Raw genomic sequence first — 20,047 nt, 5'->3', positions numbered from 1 at the left:
AAATATGCATTATGTAGCTTGGCTAGCCTTGGATATCTAGCTTTTTAAAATCCAGCACTTACAAATATAAGTGTAGGTACTTACATGTGCATACTGGAAAATGACCACTCACAAATGCAAACGCCGCCAATTACATATGCAAAGTCCTCAGTGATGACACTCTTTATGAACAAGTTTCTTTGCAAAACAGTTATTCCCATTTTATGTGCCCCCAAATACATGTACATTTCCTGCAGTTTGACACGCATTACTTCTCAAAAGGCTATGAATTCAGTGAAGCCTTTGCAAAATACTTTGGAAAGAACATCCTGATTTGGAGGCCCCTTTTCCTACCTAAACAACCTTGTAAAATCAGGCTTTAAATATTTACTAACCTGAAGATCCTGCACATTTAGACATTCTCCCTTCAGTGTCTTCAAAAGAGGAGAAACTTTCACGATGTTGTTTTACTCAGGTATTGAGGTCTTGCATTTCTTTGTTGCTCTGCTTGCATTTTGTATGCTTGCCTGTCTCACCCCTTGAATACCAGAACGCCATTGAAGTATTCATAAATGTGGTCTCTTTTACAGACTGCCGTTATGATGCTTTTTCCCCTTCCACAATTTCCTCAGTAGATCTTACAGATCAATAGATGGTACGGACTCAGAAACATATTCTTCAGAACATATGTTCTGCAATTGCTTTTACTTGCTTTAATTTCTATTCCTCTCCTCTGTCCCTTGCATTTATACACAGATCCATCCTTCTTGGCCAGATCTACACTAATCCTTCAAAATATTAATTGACCTTGTTTGTTATTTTTGCAGTATATCAATCTGCAAGAGCTGGCCACATCTGTTACCTCTTGTCTCCATAGCATTTTCATAGACTATACAGTAAGAATTTTAGAGGGTCTTTTACTAAGGTGTGCTCACGTTTTTGGCACGTGCTAAAATTGTGGGTGCACTAAACGTTAGAGACACCAATGCATTCCTATGGGCATCTCTAACATTTAGTGCGCACCAAAGTAAAAGATGCCCTAAGAATACTATTCATACGATGGTATTTTTAAACTGGGTTCATTTTTTTCCCAAAACATTCAATCCAATTTAAAATTTCAAAACCCAATTTTAAATTTTTTTTCTAAAACAGCAATTTTTCCTGCCACCAATTTTAATTGATATAATACAGGCACTAATACAGCAGTTCCTATTTGAACTTCTGAAACTCTGCATGTTGCAATATAGGTCTGATTTTCTTTAAAGCATCCTTCAGCCTCTCTCCTCAGACGATCTCAGCCCATTTTAGATAGGAAGTTAAGAGGGATGAGACAATAAGTTCAATAATAAAGAGGATGAAAATCTATAAATCAATATTCACTCAAAATACTCTCCCAAAGAACAAGCTTGAAGTACTTAGTAATCAATAAATCACTGATTACAATAAATTTGAAAGGGAAAAAGCCTCAGTACCCTCACCTCCACCTCCAAAACTTAGCTTTCTAAAAACAAGTGCTCTTCAGCTTTTAGTATCAATCACACCTCCTGGGGGGGGGGGGGGGGGTGGAATCCGAGTGACATGGAGAAATTTGTCCCTGAAAATGCTGAATTTTTTGGTCATGCTTCGAGACAGCTTGCAGCGAAACTCTGGCCACAGTCAGTATGATTGATACTAAAAGCAGAAGAGCACTTGTTTTTTTGAAAGCTAAGTTTTGTCTTCCTCTCCTATTTGCGTCACGTATAAGTTTTGTGGTTCCAATGTAACTGAACACAAGCAGAGTTTTAAGAATTCTTTATAGAAGGGTTTTTTTTAATGCCTGTGAGGAAAATTGACTGAAGTTCTTCCACCTTGTAAGTCTGAAACAGGTGGAGGTGAGGGTACTGATGCTTTTTCCCTTTCAAATCTATTGTACTCTTCTAATGATTTATTGATTACAAAGTACTTCAAGCTTGTTTTTTGGGAGAGTATTTTCAGTGAAGAGGGATGAGACATCCAGGTCAAGGTATGTTCAGTTCCCCTTGTATTTTACAAAAGGCTCAGCTGAATGTAGGACCTCTGAAAAACACCTATAAGGATCTGCAGAAATGCACATGTATTTGTCCAGTGAGAGCAGTGATCTCAAAAAAGAGGACATGTCCTGTTTTAAATTGCTGCAGCCAGGACATTGTGGGCTAGCGCTTTTAGTGCACAATAAACGCTGTCGTCCATAGGAACATATGGGCGACTCTACCGCTTAGCACACACTAAAAACACTAGTGCACCTTAGGAAACAGGGTCCTGTGGGTTCCCAGCTGCAGAAGCGCAGAGAGCAGGCTTGACATGGGGTCCCACTTTCTCTAAAAAAGGCTCTATCTCCCCTGACACAAACCACTCTCTTTCCTGACAGTGCCCCCCAGAAACCCACCAACAGAAATAAAACTCTTTCCCAATCCCTCCAGACACCCCCCAACACAACCCAAAATCTCTCCTGATGTCCACCAGAAACCAGTCCCCCCCCCCCCCCCCAAATATTCCTAAGACCAGCTCCACCCACAATTGCCCGTCTCTTACTGGGAACTATCTTGGTGTTCTAGTAGAACACAGAAGCAATTCCCAGTTGGTCCTGCCTCATCAAGTGTCAAGGTTCAAAATGGCACCTCTGACCCCTAGGAGTAATCTCATAGTATTATCACTAGGGTTCAAACTGTTAGTGGTCCGAGGTGTCACTTTGAACTTCGGTATCCAACAAAGAATGAGCAACTGAGAATTACTCCTGCTCCCCAACAGATCAACAGAAAACCCTGGTAAGAACCAGAGGAGGATATTGGGGAGGGGGGTGGTCCATAGTGATGTTGGAGAGGGAGAGGGCTTGGTTTCTGTCTAGGGATATCCCAGAGGCAGCAGGAAAGAGTTTGCTTTCTGTTAAGCAGTGTGTACGAGGCATCAGGGAAGAATTTGGTTTGTGTCAGAGGGGGAGTCGGTGGGTTGTGTCGGATTTATACCTGCCCCTTGCTCGAGACCTGGGTCCAACCTAGAAACTGGCCCTTTTGTGTGCTTTGGGACTGGAGCAAAAGCCAATGTGCACACTGTGTTTTTATATAGATGTGGCTTCCCACTGTAAAATGGAAGTACCACTCTATTCTGGAGGTTTGCCCAAGAATTGCCCAAGCCACACCCCCACCATGCCCCCTTGAAATCTCTGTGTGGTATGACTCTTCATTGGTAAATGACTTTCTAAAATTGTATTTACATATGTATGACAATCTACAAGTGTAAATACCACTAACTTACACATGCAAATCAGTTTTAAGATTACCTTTTTTAAATAAAATTGACAAGGTCAGTTTGTTTCCAACATCAGAAGTGCTAATTAACTCTATCCATGTATTTTTTGGCTATAGTTGACACTTCTAAAACAAATGGCTCACCTGTATAACTTCTATTTGGTTGTTATTTAACCATAAAAACTCCAACTTTGTTAGTGTTTCCAAATTTTCAATCACACTAATTTTATTGTGATACAAGTAAAGTTTTTCCAAATTACTGCAATGATGTAGGCCATCAATTTTCTGCATAAAATAAAAAGAGTTTTAAATTTAAGTTTACGGTATCTCACATACAACTTCTAACCCATGTTCTATTCTAGTAAAGTTTAATATTGAAGTCTTTCCCATAATGAGCACATGAAAAACTATTCCAACTAATAAGGCACTTCCTTTTTTGTTTTTATGTCTTGCACCAGATGTTATAACAAACATGAGTCCTCTGCACCAACAGTTAAGCAAAGCAGTTTGGCTTTTAAACATACATTCAAATATTCAGCGCTGGCTGATATCTTGGTATTGCCACTGAATATCTGGATACATAATCACCAGATAATGGCAATATTCAGCACCATTACCCAAAAAACTGTCTAGATAACTTAGGACAGATTTTTGCTGTCCTAAATCAGTGCATCTCAACCAATGTGCTGCAGAATTTGATTTGGCGCACTACTGCATTTTGGAAAAGTTCCTTTTAAGGTAAAAATGCTGTTTTTTCTTTTTAAACTATTTTGTAATTGGTTTTATGTTTTACTTTCACTTTCTTTTAAGGGGAATTTTGAGATTAAAACTCAGTGGAGCCCTTTTAAAAAGCTGCAGTAAGCACCAAAGCATGCTTATCTCAGCAAAAAATGGCATACCACAGGGCCATGTCCGCAAGCTACCCATGCACTAAAAAAATAAAATGTATTTTTTGGTGCAGGGGGTGTGTCTTGGGGGTGGTGGGGTAGAGAGTGAGTAGTGGTTTGCTGGTAAATGTTTAACAACAGGCTCTCTCCCCGGTCCACTTCTGCGCCCCCCCCAAATCGCAGAGCTGGCTATAGCCGGGGAAAGAGCCTGGAGGGGGGGGGGGGGGCGGCAATGCATTACTCTCTCCAGGAAAATTTTTTTTTTAATACTCCCAGGTTCCAATCTAATTCATGTTTAATGTGGGATAAAATGCCGTAAATAAATATCAACTTTTAACGTTGAGAACCTGATTCTCATAACATGATGTCTGTTTTAGAAGCCCTTTAACAGGAAAAAAAATCTCTGCAGTATACCCAAAATAACACAAACCAAATTAGCATACAGACCAGGAATTAGGAGAACAGACAGTCTTGCCAACTCTTAAAAACAATGTGTAATCAAAATCTCAGAACCTAACAAACAGATCCCTATTCAGACACTTGGCCTTGCAGTCATACATGCAGAACAGAGATAGCCCCTCTTCAAATTCTTCAAAAATTAACCTGAAATCCTAAGAAGTTAGACTCTGCATGCAGCACAATACCAGAAAAACAGAAAGAAACACGTTGCTATACACAGCAAAATATGATAGCAGATGTAAATTCTCAAAGCAGACATATTCCAAATACTAAAATGAAAATAAAATGATTTTTTCTACCATGTAAGCGACTCCAATGCCACATCTGGACAGCTTCCTGACACAGAGGGTGTGATCCGGTGCCCCCATAGCTTGTTGATGTAATACATTGCAACCTGATTGTCTGGTTGAACAAGAACAATTTGATGGGACAGCCGATCTCTGAAAGCCTTTAGAACATTCCAGACAGCTCTGAGCTCCAAGGCTGATCTGAAGATTCGTTTCCTGGAGGGAACAAGTTCATTCAGTGTGAAGCCCATCAACGTGAGCTCCCCATCTCTGGAGAGATGCATCCATCGTCAGCACTTTTTGTGGTTGAGGAATTTGGAATGGAAGTCCCAAAGTCAAACTGGATTGAACTGTCCACCACTGAAGAGAACGAACAAGCTCTGGGGACACTTGGATGACATCTTCCAGGCTTCCTGTGGCTTGATACCACTGAGAAGCCAGGGTCCATTGAGCTGGTCTCATGTGAAGATGTGTCATGGGTGTTACTTACACTGTGGAGGCCATGTGGCCCAGGAACCTCAACATTTGTCGAGAAGCTCGAACCTTGGACGCTAGCAAGACTAGATTGTCTGCTCTGGCCTTCAGGAGATAGGCTAGAACCTTCTGTGTGTCGAGCAGGGCTCCTATGAATTCCAATTTCTGGACAGAGAGAAGATGGGACTTGTGGTAATTTACAACAAACCCTGGTAGCTCTAGCACCCAAATAGTCATCCGCATGGACTCCAGAGCACTGTCATCTGAGGTGCTCTTCACCAGCCAATCGTCGAGATATGGGAACACGTGGGCTCCCAGTCTACATAGCGATGCTACAACTACATCTAGACACTTGATGAAGACCCTGGGAGCTGACACAAGCCCAAAAGGCAACACACGGTACTGAAAGTGATGTGTTTCCAGCCAAAATCGATACAGCATAGTTAATCATTTTCCTGAATCATTGGGAGAAGGGTGCCCAGAGAAACCACGCTGAACTTTTCTCAGACTAGAAATTTGTTCAGGGCCCTCAGGTCTAGGATGGGACGTATTCCCCTGTCTTCTTTTGCACAAGGAAGTGCCTGGAATTTAATCCCTGCCCTTCTTCCCCTGGTGAAATGGGCTTGACCACATGGGCCTTCAGAAAGGTGGAGAGTTCCTCTACAAGTACTTGCCTGTGGTAAGACCTGAAGGAATGAGCTCTTGGTGAGCAGTTTGGAGATCTGGAACGCCAACTGAGGGTGTATCCGAGTCGGACTATTTGAAGAACCCACCGGTCGGAGGTCATGAGAGGCCACCTTTGGTGAAAAACTTTAACCCCCCCCCCCCCCCCCCGACCAACAAGTCATCCAGGACAGACACTTGTACTGTGGCTATACTCTGCTGGAGCCAGTCAAAAGTGCGCCCCTTGCTTTGACTGGGGAGCAACAGGGGCCTTATACGCACGGTGTTGATGAGAACAAGCGCACTGGGACTGAGCCTGAGCAGGCTTGCGAGTCGAAGAAGTGTACCTACGCCTAAAGTAGTAGTACAGACTATTCCTTGACTTGACAAAAATCTCCCAGATGAGGAGGTAGACAAAGAAGGCGTCCTTCGGGGGAGAGATATGGTATCAGTGTGTTTCTTGATCTGGTCAGCGACCTCCTCAACCTTCTCTCCAAAAAAGGTTATCCTCCAGCAAGGGACATCTGCCAACCTCTGCTGAACAGAATGTACCAAGTCAGAAACATGCAACCATGAGAGTCTGTGCATTGCTATACTTTGAGCAGAGATCCTGGAAACCACATCAAAAGTGTCATAAGTGCCCCTGGCCAAGAACTTTCGACATGCCATCTGCTGCTTGACCAACTGGCAAAAAGACTTGGCCTGCTCCGGAAGAAGCATATCGACCAAGTCAGATAGCTGTCTCACAGAGTTCCGCAAGTAAACACTCGTGAAGAACTAGTATGATTGAATACGGGAATGAACATAGAGGCCTGGTACATCTTTCTACCAAAAGAATCCAGTGTCCTAGCTTCTCTGCCTCGGGGAGCCGAGGCATAATCCATAGTACTCCTGGCTCTTTTGAGTGCAGATTCCACAACCATGGAGTCATGAGTCAACTGAGGCCGCAAAGGCTCACCATGGATCTGGTACTGGGTGTCGATTTTCTTGGAGACAACAGAGACCGACAGGGGGGACGCCCAGTTCCTAACGAGGACTGCCTTGAGTACCTTGTGGACAGGAGCTGTCAAAGCCTCCATAAGAGGGGAGGTATAGTCCAGGACCTCGAGCATCTTGGCCCTGGGCTCATCCTCCAGTTCTACAGGGAATGGAATAGCAGCCATTTCCCGCACAAAAGATGGGAAACAGAGGCTCTCTGGTGGAGACTTGTCTCCTCTCAGGTGGTGGAGAGGGTTCAGAAGGGATCCCATATGACTCGTCGGAGGAAAAGTATTTGCTAACCAGTCATGGACATTCAAAGGGAGTGAGAATTAGCATCTTGCACTGTATCCCGGCATGTTCCCTATTACCTATCTAATTATGTTTTCAGCTTTTTAATACTGTCCATTTTAGTTTAAAATACATTTTCTGGTATTTCACAATCAAGTGGCCAGTGGCCAATGACTAGCAAATATGTTGACTTTGGGTAGGTTGGTGTACCCAGAGTATCAAGCAAGATAAAATAAAAATGAATGAGAAGCACTGTTCTAAGTTATCAGGATAGTTCTCCAGATACCATAGCTGAATATAGCGAAGTTACTCACCTGTAGCAGATGTTCTCTGAGGATAGCAGGACAAGTATTCTCAAAGCTGGGTTATGTCATCCAATGGAGTCCGGTGCAGACGATGACTAGCGAGAATATTGTAGAAATTTCTAGCAGTATCCCACCGCGCATGCGCTGATGACTTCTCACCCAACAAACAAAAATGGGTCCCTCGGTCATTTAAAATAGCTAAAGGAGGAGGGAGGGTATGTGTCCTGGAGCTCCTAATTCATTTGAGCGCAGTTTCGACAACCAGAGAGTGGTGAGGCAATTATGCTCTTGAATCTGGGATACTTCTGGTTACAATACTAGGTATCAACCCTCTTAGGCACAACCTCCACTGAGAGGGGAGACTCCCAGTTCTTTGTCAGTGCATCTTTAAGGATAGGGTGTAATGGTACAGTGACCCCTTACTTAGGAGGTGACTCATGGTCCAGAACAGATAACATCTCTGCCCTGGGCTCCTCCTCCATCTCCACCTTAAATAGGATGGCCGAAGCCATCTCCTCAACAAAACTGGTGAAAGAGACCCTCAGGTGGAGATTACATTTCACTTGAGCTGTGGAGGAATTAGAATGTACCCTATAAGACTCCTCCTAAGAGAAGTAATGAGGGTCCTCTTCTGAGTCCCATGAGCGGTCCCAGTCAAACTCCTCACCGTACTCAAATCAGACTGTGTCTGTGCCTGCTCCAATTCAGTGGAACCATGTCCACGCCTTCAAGAGCACTGAGGTAGAGCCCTACATCGTACTCGAGGGAAGCTTCCTACCTCAACATCGAGAGCAGTACTGCACGAGTCGACGTTGACACTGACACCCTTCGAGGCTCTGGTGCTGAGGACCTCTCCACAGGCATGGATGGAGCCTTAGGAAGAATATGGGTCTGATCCACAGTTGGTGCAAGTGTCTTCTATGACCAAGCCGATTGCAACTGCAGTATTTGCACCAGCTCCTCCCTCAGCATGCCTCAGAACAGCTCATCGAAGGAAAGCATCAGTAAAGGTTGGGGAGCTGAGAGAGAGGCAACCTAAGAAGGTGTTGTGCCGAATCAGAAGTGGGAACCTGGCTGCTCGGAGACTTGGACACCGGCACCTCTACCAAAAAGAGGGGGAACATTCCTCACTGTGCCATCATTTCTTAGGTACTGGCGATACCGATGCCCCGGAGCTCTCAGCACCATGTGAAGTCTTAGCAACTATCAAGGTTGATGCTTCCAGTGCCAATATATCAGCCTAGTGGTTAGTGCAGTGGACTTTGATCCTGGGGAACTGAGTTTGATTCCCACTGCAGCTCCTTGTGACTCTGGGCAAATCACTTAACCCTCCATTGCCCCTGGTACAAAATAAGTACCTGAATATATGTAAACCGCTTTGAATGTAGTTGCAAAAACCTCAGAAAGGCGGTATATCAAGTCCCATTTCCTTTCCTTTCCCTTCCCCCCCTTCAGGGAACCAATAATTCTCACCTGCTGGAACTGCCGCACTCTCTGTGTCCTCAACTGCATTTGTAAACAGAGAGAACAAAAGTTAAGTTCACGATGAGGCCCAAGGCACCTGATGTTATGTTATACCAATTCTTGTATTCTGCCTATACCTGCTCAGTTCAAGGGCGGATCACAATAAACAAGAGCTAGACCAATCAGTCCAGAAACTACAAATAATTAAAACAAAATAATATTAAACTGTAAAAAAAACAACAACTCTCACTAACAAACTGTAAACTAAACATTAGATAAACCTGCCTTACAAAACAGAAAAGCTTTTAGAAACTTTCTGAATTGAAGATAATGGGTTCAAGACCTCAAAGACATTGGGAGTTGGTTCAAGAGTTTAGTTAACTGGTACTGAATAGACAAAGATGTTTGACGGATTTTAAATTCTTATACATCGGAAATCTAAGTTGAAAAAGATTCTGGGTATTATATCTAGAGGAAGATCCCCAAAGCAATGATACTAAATGCAACATATGATCAGGAATTTCACCAGTAAGAATTTTAAAAGTAGTAACACCTAATTTGGAACTGTATTCCATCAGCAAATGGTAACCAATGGAGCTTAGAAAAATAAGACGGAAGAGACTCAAATTGAGATAATCCAAAAATCAAAAATCAGTCTAACTGCAGAATTTTGTACCAACTGTAATCGATGGATCAATGATTTCAAACAAACAGCTAACGTTAGACTATAATAATCTAGTCTAGAGAGAACTGAAAGCTGCTAGGCTAAAATATTTTCTGAAAATCTTCAACATCATAAAAGAGTGTTTAATAATTAACTAAGTGTGACACTGCATAGACAGTAGGTGGTCTATCTCTACCCCTAAAATTTTTAAATGAAGATCCAAAGAAAACTGATTGCCATTCAAAGATAGGAATGCAACAGATCTTGGATCTGATGTAGGACTCAGCCATAAGAACTTGGTTTTACTCTTATTTAAATGTAAGCCTATGAAATGCAATCCAGTTTTCTATCATACCAACACAAGATCTAATAAGAGATAAATCAGACCATAGTTGAGAAACAAGGTAGAATTTGTTATGTCATCTGCACAAAATGTTTTATCTTATCTTGATCGAGAGTGGCACCCAGAGATTGCATTATGAGATTGAAAAGGGAAGGAGAAATTGGGGAACTCTCTGGACCACCACTTGAGGAGCTCCAATCTTCAGAAAAACTCCATCCTTCTTAATGATATAATGACAGGCCATGAGATAGCCATTAAAACAAGATAAAACTGAACCCTGAATACCAAAGTAATTCAAAATTTGAGCCATCAGTTCAAAATTAGCTAAATCAAATGCACTGCTTAAGTTGAATTGGATAACAACTGCACATTGAACGTTGCAAAATAATTCTTTAGCATAAGTTATCAAAGCTGATACAACAGTTTCAGTGCTGTAATTTTTTCAGAAACCAGATTGAGAAGAATGCAAAATATCAAATTGTTGAAGAAAACTATCTAATTGTTCAGTCACATATCCTTCTTAACAAACAGAGGAATAAACACAATACTCACTTCAGACACACCCAACTTCAAATTCTTAGGTATAGGTGCAAGGACAATGACTCACCCAACAAGAGGAAATTTCCCAGAAATTAATTGAAAATTGAGCCACTGGATAAGAGCCATTAATAGTGTTGGAGATGCTGACGATTAAATACGGGAGACAAACATCCATACAACAAAATGATTTAGCATATGTTGTAAATAAACGTTTCACATCTGGAAATTGTATCTCATCAAACTGCAACCAGATTCTATCCACTGAAACAGAAATAGGAACAGAAAATGGTGGAACACAGCAAAAATTAGAAAATTTGAGCTGGTTTCTAACTAACTGAATCTTAGTTTGAAAATAAGTTGCCAAATCAGAGGCAGATGGAGAAGGAGTCCAAGGTGTTTACTAGCTGGTTCACATTAGTTAACTGATTAAATAAAGAAAATAGTTTCCTAGCATCTGGTTTAACATTCCCAACTATCTTAGAATAATACTCTCTCCTCTTCTTGGTCAATAAAGACTTATATTCATGAATCTTAGTTTGCCATATAGTTTTACTTTCTAAAGTAGGCGAACTTTTCCACAATTACTCTAAGCTTCTAAAGGAACGTTTTAACAGCATAAGTTCTTGATCAAACTATTTCTCCAAAGTTGTACGGACTTTCAATCTACAAGTAACTGGAGCTAAGGTATCAAGAATATCTCCACATGTAGAATTCCAACTTTCTAGAAAATTATAATCAGAAAAAGAAACAGAAAGAAGCTATCAGCTTCCTTCCAAAATTTATCTGGGTTAACCTTCTCTCTACAGCAAGAAGAGTATTGAGAGACAAATTTTTCCTTACTCTCCAAAATAAAGTAAAATCTATTAAAAAATTATCTGACCATAGAACAGCTGTAACAAAGTTAAAAGACTGTGAGGCACATCCCTTAAAATTAGTAGTAGATGCTTACAGATCCAATTGATGGCCTTTATCATGAGTGGAAGCATTAAACAGTCACTGTAATCCAAATGCCTATAAAGAGTCAAAAAAACTTCTTAATCTGAGAATCAGAGACTAATTCTAAGTGAAGATTGAGGTCCCCAAGTAAAAAGGTAAAATCATGAGATACAGAAAATTCAGCAAGAACCTCACAGAAATCTATCTTCTGCATCAAGCCATTTTCCTGGAGGAACATAACATAATACACAACATAATTAATCATCGAATGATTAATCCTTACTTTCACAAATATTTCAACAGATGGGGAACTATTAGAATCTAGGTTCTTCACATTAAAGAATTATCTATATAAAATAGCAAGACCTCAACCACTTTGATTCACCCTGGATAAACGCATACGTTTATATCCTAAAGGACATAATGATTGTAGTTGTTGATCATCCTGGAGAGGAAACGTCTCAGTCAAAAATAAAAAACAAACTGACCATCTTCCAGCAGATCTCTAAGAATTTCAGTGTTATTAACAGCCAAATAACAATCTATATAAGCACAGGGAATAGGAGTAAATTTTCTAATAGCATCTTGGACACAAGGAATATTAATCAAATTAAAACAATTACTGGACTTATAGCAAGGGGTCATTTATAAAAATGTGTTTTTATGTGCTGTCTATTGCCAATCACAGTTGAAATTTCACGTTGCATATAGTCAGCACAGTTAAGAAGAAAATTATTTCCTTTTAAAGAAAAAAAAGACAAAAGTAGAATGACTAACAAAAGAAAGAGAAAAAAAAATCACTCCTTCACCACCAAGAAAGAGAAAGAGAATTAAAAAGCACTGAATCCACAACCTAACAAACTCTATTAAGAGTCAAAATACTGAAGGAGCTAAGGCCAGACATAATTAAAAACAAATACCAAGCAACCAGTTAAACTCAGTTGTGCATAGACAAGTTGCCCCCAAAGTTGCACACTAAGGTATGTGACATGCCCCTTAAGTGTGCCCCTTCATCAGCACACCCAAGGTGGCACACTGATATAGCCCTCTCAGAGAGCATGCTAAAGGCACCAGTGAAGTCACTTGTAGGCGGGGCTTAGTGCACAACAAAGCCGAGAGATGAAACAAAGATGCACCAAGAATGTAGGTCCATCACGGAAATCTCCTGATTTCACTAAGCGCACCTTTTGAAGCCACTGGGGGTCGCAGTGCACTTCAGACCAGGCACACTGATATAGTCCTCTGAGAGAGCACACTGAGGGCACCAGTGATGTCACTGGTAGGCGGGGCTTAGCGCAACACCACAAAGCTGAGAGATGAAACAAAGAAGCACCAAGAATGCAGGTCCATCACGGAAATCTCCCGATTTCACTGGGCACACCTTTTGAAGTCACCGGAGATCTTCTTGGACATCGAGAAAAGAATCACGGCTAAATTAAACTCCTCAACTGTGAACTATAAAAAGGGGCAGCATTCAAAGTGGGCCTAGCAACTTGTGAAAAAGAAAGGAATCCTAAAGAGCCGAAAATGCTAAAAAAAAAAATTAAAGGGTAACAGAAGAAAATAAAGAGGAAGGATATAATAATTGCGACAGGGACAAAAATACATGCATGGGAAGGCACTGTGAAAGCAGAGGAAAAAAAAATGCACTGAGAGGTGAACACGAGAACATGTCTACCCTGCTCCGTGGAAAAACGAAGACTGAGGGATCTGAGCTTGTGCTTCGGGCAGGAAGGCACCAGTGCATGCATGGTGGGATGCTGTTAGAAATTTCTACATTCTTTTTTTTTCCAATATTTTTATTGAGAAAAGTTTTTGTTTATATTAACATCAGTAAAGCATAATATAAAATTAAACATATAACATCATCAACTGTGACCCTCCCTTCCCTCCCCTATACCCTCCAGAACTTTCTACATTCATCTTGCTAGTCAGAGTCCACACCGGACTCCACAGATGATGTCATCCAGCTGTGAGAATATACTACTACTACTACTATTTAGCATTTCTATAGCGCTACAAGGCGTACGCAGCGCTGCACAAACATAGATAACTGGCCTGCTTGTCCTCGGAGAACACCGGTTTCTGGATAAATTTTGGCTCTGCACTGGACTACACGCAGACTAGCTGGATAGTGAATAGGGGGGGGCCCTTTATTGATTTTCAGTGGCATTATTTGGATAATGCCACTGAAAAACCACAGATGCCCCCTAGTCAGCACTACTTATCCAGGTAACTGCACCTGCTACCTCGGTAAGTAGTTTTGAATATCAGCCCTACTGAAATTCACTTCTAGTTCTGCTAATACTATTTAGCATACCAGAGAAATTGAGATGTGTCTAGTCATAATAGAAGGATAATCACAGTTTTACTCTGGTAATCACAACTGCTGTCTGGATAAAGCAGTAAGGTTTGATAGACACGTAACATCATATTACATTACAATGCCAGAGTACTCCATCCACATTACGGTAAAAACCAAAATATTAAGTAAATCACAAGATGATTTGAAATTTAAACAAAACATCATTAACTAATAAGAAGTTAGCCAAAACACAATATTGAATACTTACTGTTAACTGGCATTCAGCAATCCAAAGCTCTTTGAGTAGTGGACAAGATTCTAAGCCAGTAATCTTCTGAATGCTTTGTCCAACCAGAGTGAGAACAGTTAGATTTGGAAAGGATGATAACCCTACCATTCTGGGATACCCTGAGAAAAACATTTCCAGTACTGCTGTTCCTCGTCTATCTTCATCAATTTTCTCATAAGACAAACCATTGCACAAACACTAGAAGTAAATACATAAGAGTTATACTCATGTGATCACCACCTGTGTCTTGTCAGAATTTTATACCATCTATGGCCTATTTGTGGGTTAGAAACAAACTGGATCAAATACTACCCCCCCCCCCCCCCAAATATATAATACCACAAAAAAAATCGACTAGGACAAAATATACCAAAAATATATATTCATAAAGTAACAAAAATATCTAAAATATGCACACACACACTCAAAAATAAGAAGGAAAAATCATGGTCCAAACAAGGGGACAGCTGACACTTATGCCTCCCTTGGCTTAAATGTCAACATCCATAGTTTTTAAAGCAATCAAGTATTGCCAATATAAAACTGGAAATACATGCATACTGTTCTTGCCCACTCAAAACATGCACCAACGTGAAAGCATTTTGGTGATAAAAAGTGTGAGTGTAGGCAGGATACTTTAGGAGGACTGTAGGGAAAGTGGCATACTTTTGAGCTCTTGAGTGTTTGTCTTATTATTAACATGTTTGACATTTGGTGCATAGTTATCAATATGGGCTACCACTAAGATAGGTTATTTTACCACTAGTTCATGCTACTTTAGCACAGGTTCCATTTTATGCAATGAGACCTAGATACTAATAACTTGGGTTAACTGTAAAATAACCAGTCTCGTTATGGTTAGTTTTGGTGTTGGCTTTAACCTGTAGGCTATAAGGGAAGTTAGGTTAAACTGTTTCCTAGCTGTTCAGACTAGGCCTGAATTGTATTTTTAAGAGAATTAAGTTATAAGCATTATTGATCTAAGCCGATGTACCAAGCAGTATTGCAATGTGAAGCTTGACTGTTTACTCTAGGTGAGACAATGGGACAAAAGAATTGTGATGCACAAGGTGACTTACAACCCAATTATGCCTGCCCATGAAGGTGGTCAGAGGGTACGTCTGCGGAGACTACCCCTTTGATGGGCCTATCAGAGAATGGGTTGTGTATGTTCAAACTGACTAGACTTTTGGATCATAGGACCAAACCCCATGACTTAATCCTCATTAAGCTAGACCAATCATGAAATGCCAAGTTACTTCCTTGTTAGCCTGTCAACAGCTAATGATAGGACATAACATTGATGGCTATGGAGATGGGGGAGGGAGAGAGAGAGAGAGAGATGTAGTATGTGAAAGCAGAGGGACTGAAAAGATGTGCCATGGCGAACAATTGGGGGTGGGGGGGAGGATCTCTACCTGAGCAGAGGTGAGAAATTTCTATTCAAAGTGAGCTAACATTACAGTAGAAATGCTGCTACAGTGAAATTCTGTTTTTAAATCAGTCTCTTTTTGGAGCAGTACTGGCCTGACAGCAAAGTCCATTCAAGCAAACAAGGGGGTAAGCTAGAGTAAATATGTGGTATTAACTCTGTGTGGAAACATTAAACATAGCATCTTACTGAGACACAGAGATTGCAAGTTTCTAAATATCTCTTTAATCAGAACTTAATAAAAATTGTTAATATGTGAGTTAACGTGAATTAATGTGAATTAAATAAAAATCACACTCACACTCCTCCACTTAAAATGAGTGACACCTCTTAGTGAAGTCTTTTCTGGAAGCCAGCAAGATGCAAGAGACACCCTCTGGCAAACCTAAGGATTCAAATTCTATGCTCTTAACTTCCAAACCATAGATGCAGAAGGGATCCCTCACTGGAGTATTTTGTGGTCCTACACTCACAATCTCCATGGATCCTTTGGAGAACAACTCCAAAAGAAGAGGAAGCCACATCTGCCTCAGCCAGTAAGGGACAATAAGGAACATAGTTCTCCACTCTTGCTTGAGTTTCAGCAAAATCTTCTCAATGAGAGGTATTGGAGGATACACATATAGAAGACCCTTCCCCAAATGTAGGAGAAAGGCATCTGACACTAGTCTGTCATGAGATCTGAGCCTGGAACAGAACTGGGGGACTTTGTTGAGTGGCAAAAAGATCCACAGAGAGGTTGCCCCACTCTCTGAAGAACATATTGAGAGACCACTAGTGAGGTTGCAAAACACTGCTAAGTTTGTCTTCCAGGTAATTGTCCTTTCCTGATACATATGTGGCCCAGAGGACCATTTCATGAAGGAGGGCCCACTGCTTCCCTACACAAGGGGTAGGATCCCATACCACCCTGCTTGTTCACATAGAACACTGCAACGTGGTTGTCCGTTTCAATGAGAATAATATGGCTCTGTAGCTAATCTCTGAAAGCCTTCAGAGTGTTCCAAATGGCATTCAGCTCAAGGAGGTTGATATGGAGATCTCTTTCCTGAGCAAACCAAGATCCTTGGGTGCGAAACCCAACTACATGAGCTCCCCATCCTAGGTTGGATGCATCCATCGTTAGCAACTTCTGAGGAGGTGGAATTTGGAATGCTAGTCCTACAGTCATATTTGAAGAAGAAATTTTCCACCAGAGAAGGGCACGAGTCAACTCTGGTGGAATCTGAATTACATCTGCTAGAACAAAGCTGACTGAAACCACCGGAAAGCTAGGGTTCACTGAGCCGCTCTGAAATGGAGCTGTGCTATGGGAGTGAAATATACTGTTGAGGCAATGTAGGACCATTCATTTCCAACATTTGCCGAGCTGTGACCTGCTTGCTACTTCAGACTTGCAAGGCCAGTGCTATTAAGGCCTCTGCTCTTGCTTGAAGGAGAAACGCTCAAGCCTACAGTGTATCAAGCAGGGCTCCTATGTATTCCAATCGCTGGACTGGGAGAAGGTGGGTCTTTTGGTAGTTTATGACGAACCCTAGTAACTCCAACAGCTGAATAGTTAGGCGAATTATTGACTGTCGCTCCCTCCTGCAATATGCTCTTGACCAGACAAATTGTCCAGACAGGGAAACACATATACTCCCAGTCGGCAAATATGCTACAACTACTGCTAGACATTTGGTGAATACCCAGGAGCTAACCAGGCCAAAAGACAGAACATGACACTGGCAGTGGTGTTTCCCTATTTGGAAACAGAGATACTTCCTGGTATTGGAGGTATCAAAATATGAATATAGGCATCCTTTAAGTTCAGAGAGCACAGCCAATCTTCTTCCTGAATCATGTGGATAAAGGTGCCCAGGATAGAAAACAGAGAGTAGGGTTAAATGATCAGTATTTTCAATGGAGAAGGGTAGATAGTGGGGTTCCTCAGGGGTCTGTGCTGGGACCGCTGCTTTTTAACATATTTATAAATGATCTAGAGATGGGAGTAACTAGCAAGGTAATTAAATTTCTGCAGGAAATAAAACACATCTTGGAATCCCTGTGGATTGAAATTCCATGTGTAAAGGGGAAAAGGATAGTGATAGGAATGTACTACCGTCCGCCTGGCCAGGATGAACAGATGGATGTAGAAATGTTATTGGAAATTAGGGAGGCTAACAAACTGGGCAACATGATAATAATGGGTGATTTCAATTACCCCAATACTGACTGGGTAAATGTAACAACGGGGCATGCTAGGGAGGTAAAATTCCTTGACGAATTCAAGGACTGCTTTATGGAGCAGCTGGTACAGGAGCTGACAAGAGAAGGAAAAATTCTAGACCTAGTCTTTAGTGGAGCGCATGATCTGGTGCGGGAGGTAACAGTGATGGGGCCACTTGATAACAGTGATCATAATATGATCAGATTTGATATTAGCTTTGCAGTAAGTATACACATGAAATCCAATATGGTAAAATTATGTATAATCATACCTGATAATTTTCTTTCCATTAATCATAGCTGATCAATCCATAGACTGGTGGGTTGTGTCCATCTACCAGCAGGTGGAGATAGAGAGCAAACTTTTGCCTCCCTATATGTGGTCATGTGCTGCCGGAAACTCCTCAGTATGTCGATATCAAAGCTCCATCCGCAGGACTCAGCACTTAGAGAATTACACCCACGAAGGGACACTCTGCCCAGCTCACCACCGCCGAAACGGGGGAGGGGAATTAACCCAGCTCATCCCCACACAAGTGGGGGAGGGGAATCCGTCCAGCTCATCCCCGCGGAGCGGGGGAGGGACACCACACCCGCCGATGCGGGGGGATCTGGCTTATCCTGCAACCGCAAACCGCGGGAGGAGCTGACTGACCCTAACACCGCCGAAGCGGGAGGGGTACAAAACTGCCCTACAGCCGCACGAAGCGGGAGGGAGTGCCGGCAGAATTTTAAGTCTCAATCCAGCCCCGTAAAACGGAGGGGAGAGGAATGCAGCAGCTCACTGTAACACAAACTCGTCTTAACTCTTGAAGAATCCAAGTGAAAAAACTTGAACACGAAGTCTTTCTGAAGTAACTGAAGACTAAACTTGAACCTGAAATGCAACCAGAATAAAAACAATACAGATATCTGGGAGGGGCTATGGATTGATCAGCTATGATTAATGGAAAGAAAATTATCAGGTATGATTATACATAATTTTACCTTCCATATCATCAAGCTGATCAATCCATAGACTGGTGGGATGTACCGAAGCAGTACTCACCCAGGGCGGGACATAGAAATCCCTGACCGCAACACTGAAGCTCCAAACCGGGCCTCCGCCCGAGCAGCCACAGTCAAGCGGTAATGCTTGGAGAATGTATGGGCCGAAGCCCAAGTTGCCGCCTTGCATATCTCTTCCAAGGAGACGGAACCGGCCTCTGCCATCGAGGCCGCCTGAGCTCTTGTAGAGTGAGCCTTCAGCTGGATAGGCGGCACCTTCCCCCGCGGCCACATAAGCCGCTGCAATGGCTTCCTTGACCCATCTTGCCACTGTAGGCTTAGCAGCCTGCAGACCCCTACGAGGACCTGAATACAGGACAAACAGATGATCCGATTTCCGGAAATCATTGGTCACTTCCAAGTATCTGATGATGACTCGTCTCACATCCAGATATTTAAGAGCAGAGTACTCCTCTGGGTAGTCCTCCCTACGAAAGGAAGGGAGACATAGCTGCTGATTCACATGGAAGCGAGAAACAATCTTGGGCAGGAAGGAAGGCACTGTGCGAATAGTCACTCCTGCCTCAGTGAACTGTAGAAAAGGCTCTCGACATGAGAGCGCCTGGAGCTCGGAAACTCTTCTGGCTGAAGTGATAGCCACCAAAAAGACTGCTTTCAACGTCAGGTCTTTCAGAGATGCCCTTGACAAGGGTTCAAACGGCGGCTTCTGCAATGCTCTCAGCACCAGGTTGAGATTCCACGCAGGCACCACTGAGTGCAGAGGAGGGCGCAGGTGATTAACTCCCTTGAGAAAGCGCACCACAGCTGGCTGCGAAGCCAGGGAAACACCCTTCAGGCGGCCCCTGAAGCAAGCCAGAGCCGCTACCTGGACCTTAAGGGAACTGAGCGACAGGCCTTTGTCCAGACCTTCTTGCAGGAACGCCAACACTGAAGAAATTGGAGCAGTGAAAGGAGAAAGAGAGCCTGCTTCACACCACGCTGCAAAGATACGCCAAACCCTGGCGTAAGCAGTAGAAGTAGAGCGTTTCCTCGCTCTCAGCATAGTGGCGATGACCTTGTCTGAGAAGCCCTTCTTCCTCAGACGCTGCCGCTCAATAGCCAGGCCGTAAGACCAAAGGGGGAGGGATCCTCCATCACCACGGGACCCTGATGTAACAGGCCCTGCTCCACTGGCAGCCGCAGAGGATCGTCGACTGAGAGCCTGATCAAGTCCGCATACCAGGGACGCCTGGGCCAATCCGGACCCACCAGGATTATCCTGCCGGGATGCTT

At 42.5% G+C, this 20,047-nt stretch overlaps 1 protein-coding gene across 1 annotated transcript in view; it reads right to left on the bottom strand.

The window, feature by feature from the left end:
- LRRC9 (leucine rich repeat containing 9) overlaps positions 1–20,047 on the bottom strand; it is a 469,353-nt gene that overhangs the window by 420,236 nt on the left and 29,070 nt on the right. Inside the window, exons 3-4 of the mRNA XM_030213856.1 lie at positions 14,107–14,325; positions 3,387–3,527 (exon numbers count right to left, since the gene is read on the bottom strand). Coding sequence (XP_030069716.1) covers positions 3,387–3,527; positions 14,107–14,325 — 360 coding nt within the window. The remainder of the gene's footprint in view (positions 1–3,386; positions 3,528–14,106; positions 14,326–20,047) is intronic.

This window comes from Microcaecilia unicolor, chromosome 9 (assembly GCF_901765095.1).
Source record: "Microcaecilia unicolor chromosome 9, aMicUni1.1, whole genome shotgun sequence".
In the NCBI taxonomy this organism is placed as follows: Eukaryota; Metazoa; Chordata; class Amphibia; order Gymnophiona; family Siphonopidae; genus Microcaecilia; species Microcaecilia unicolor.
The sequence above is the reverse complement of the archived record's forward strand: the minus strand, read 5'-3'. Positions and strand labels throughout refer to the sequence as shown.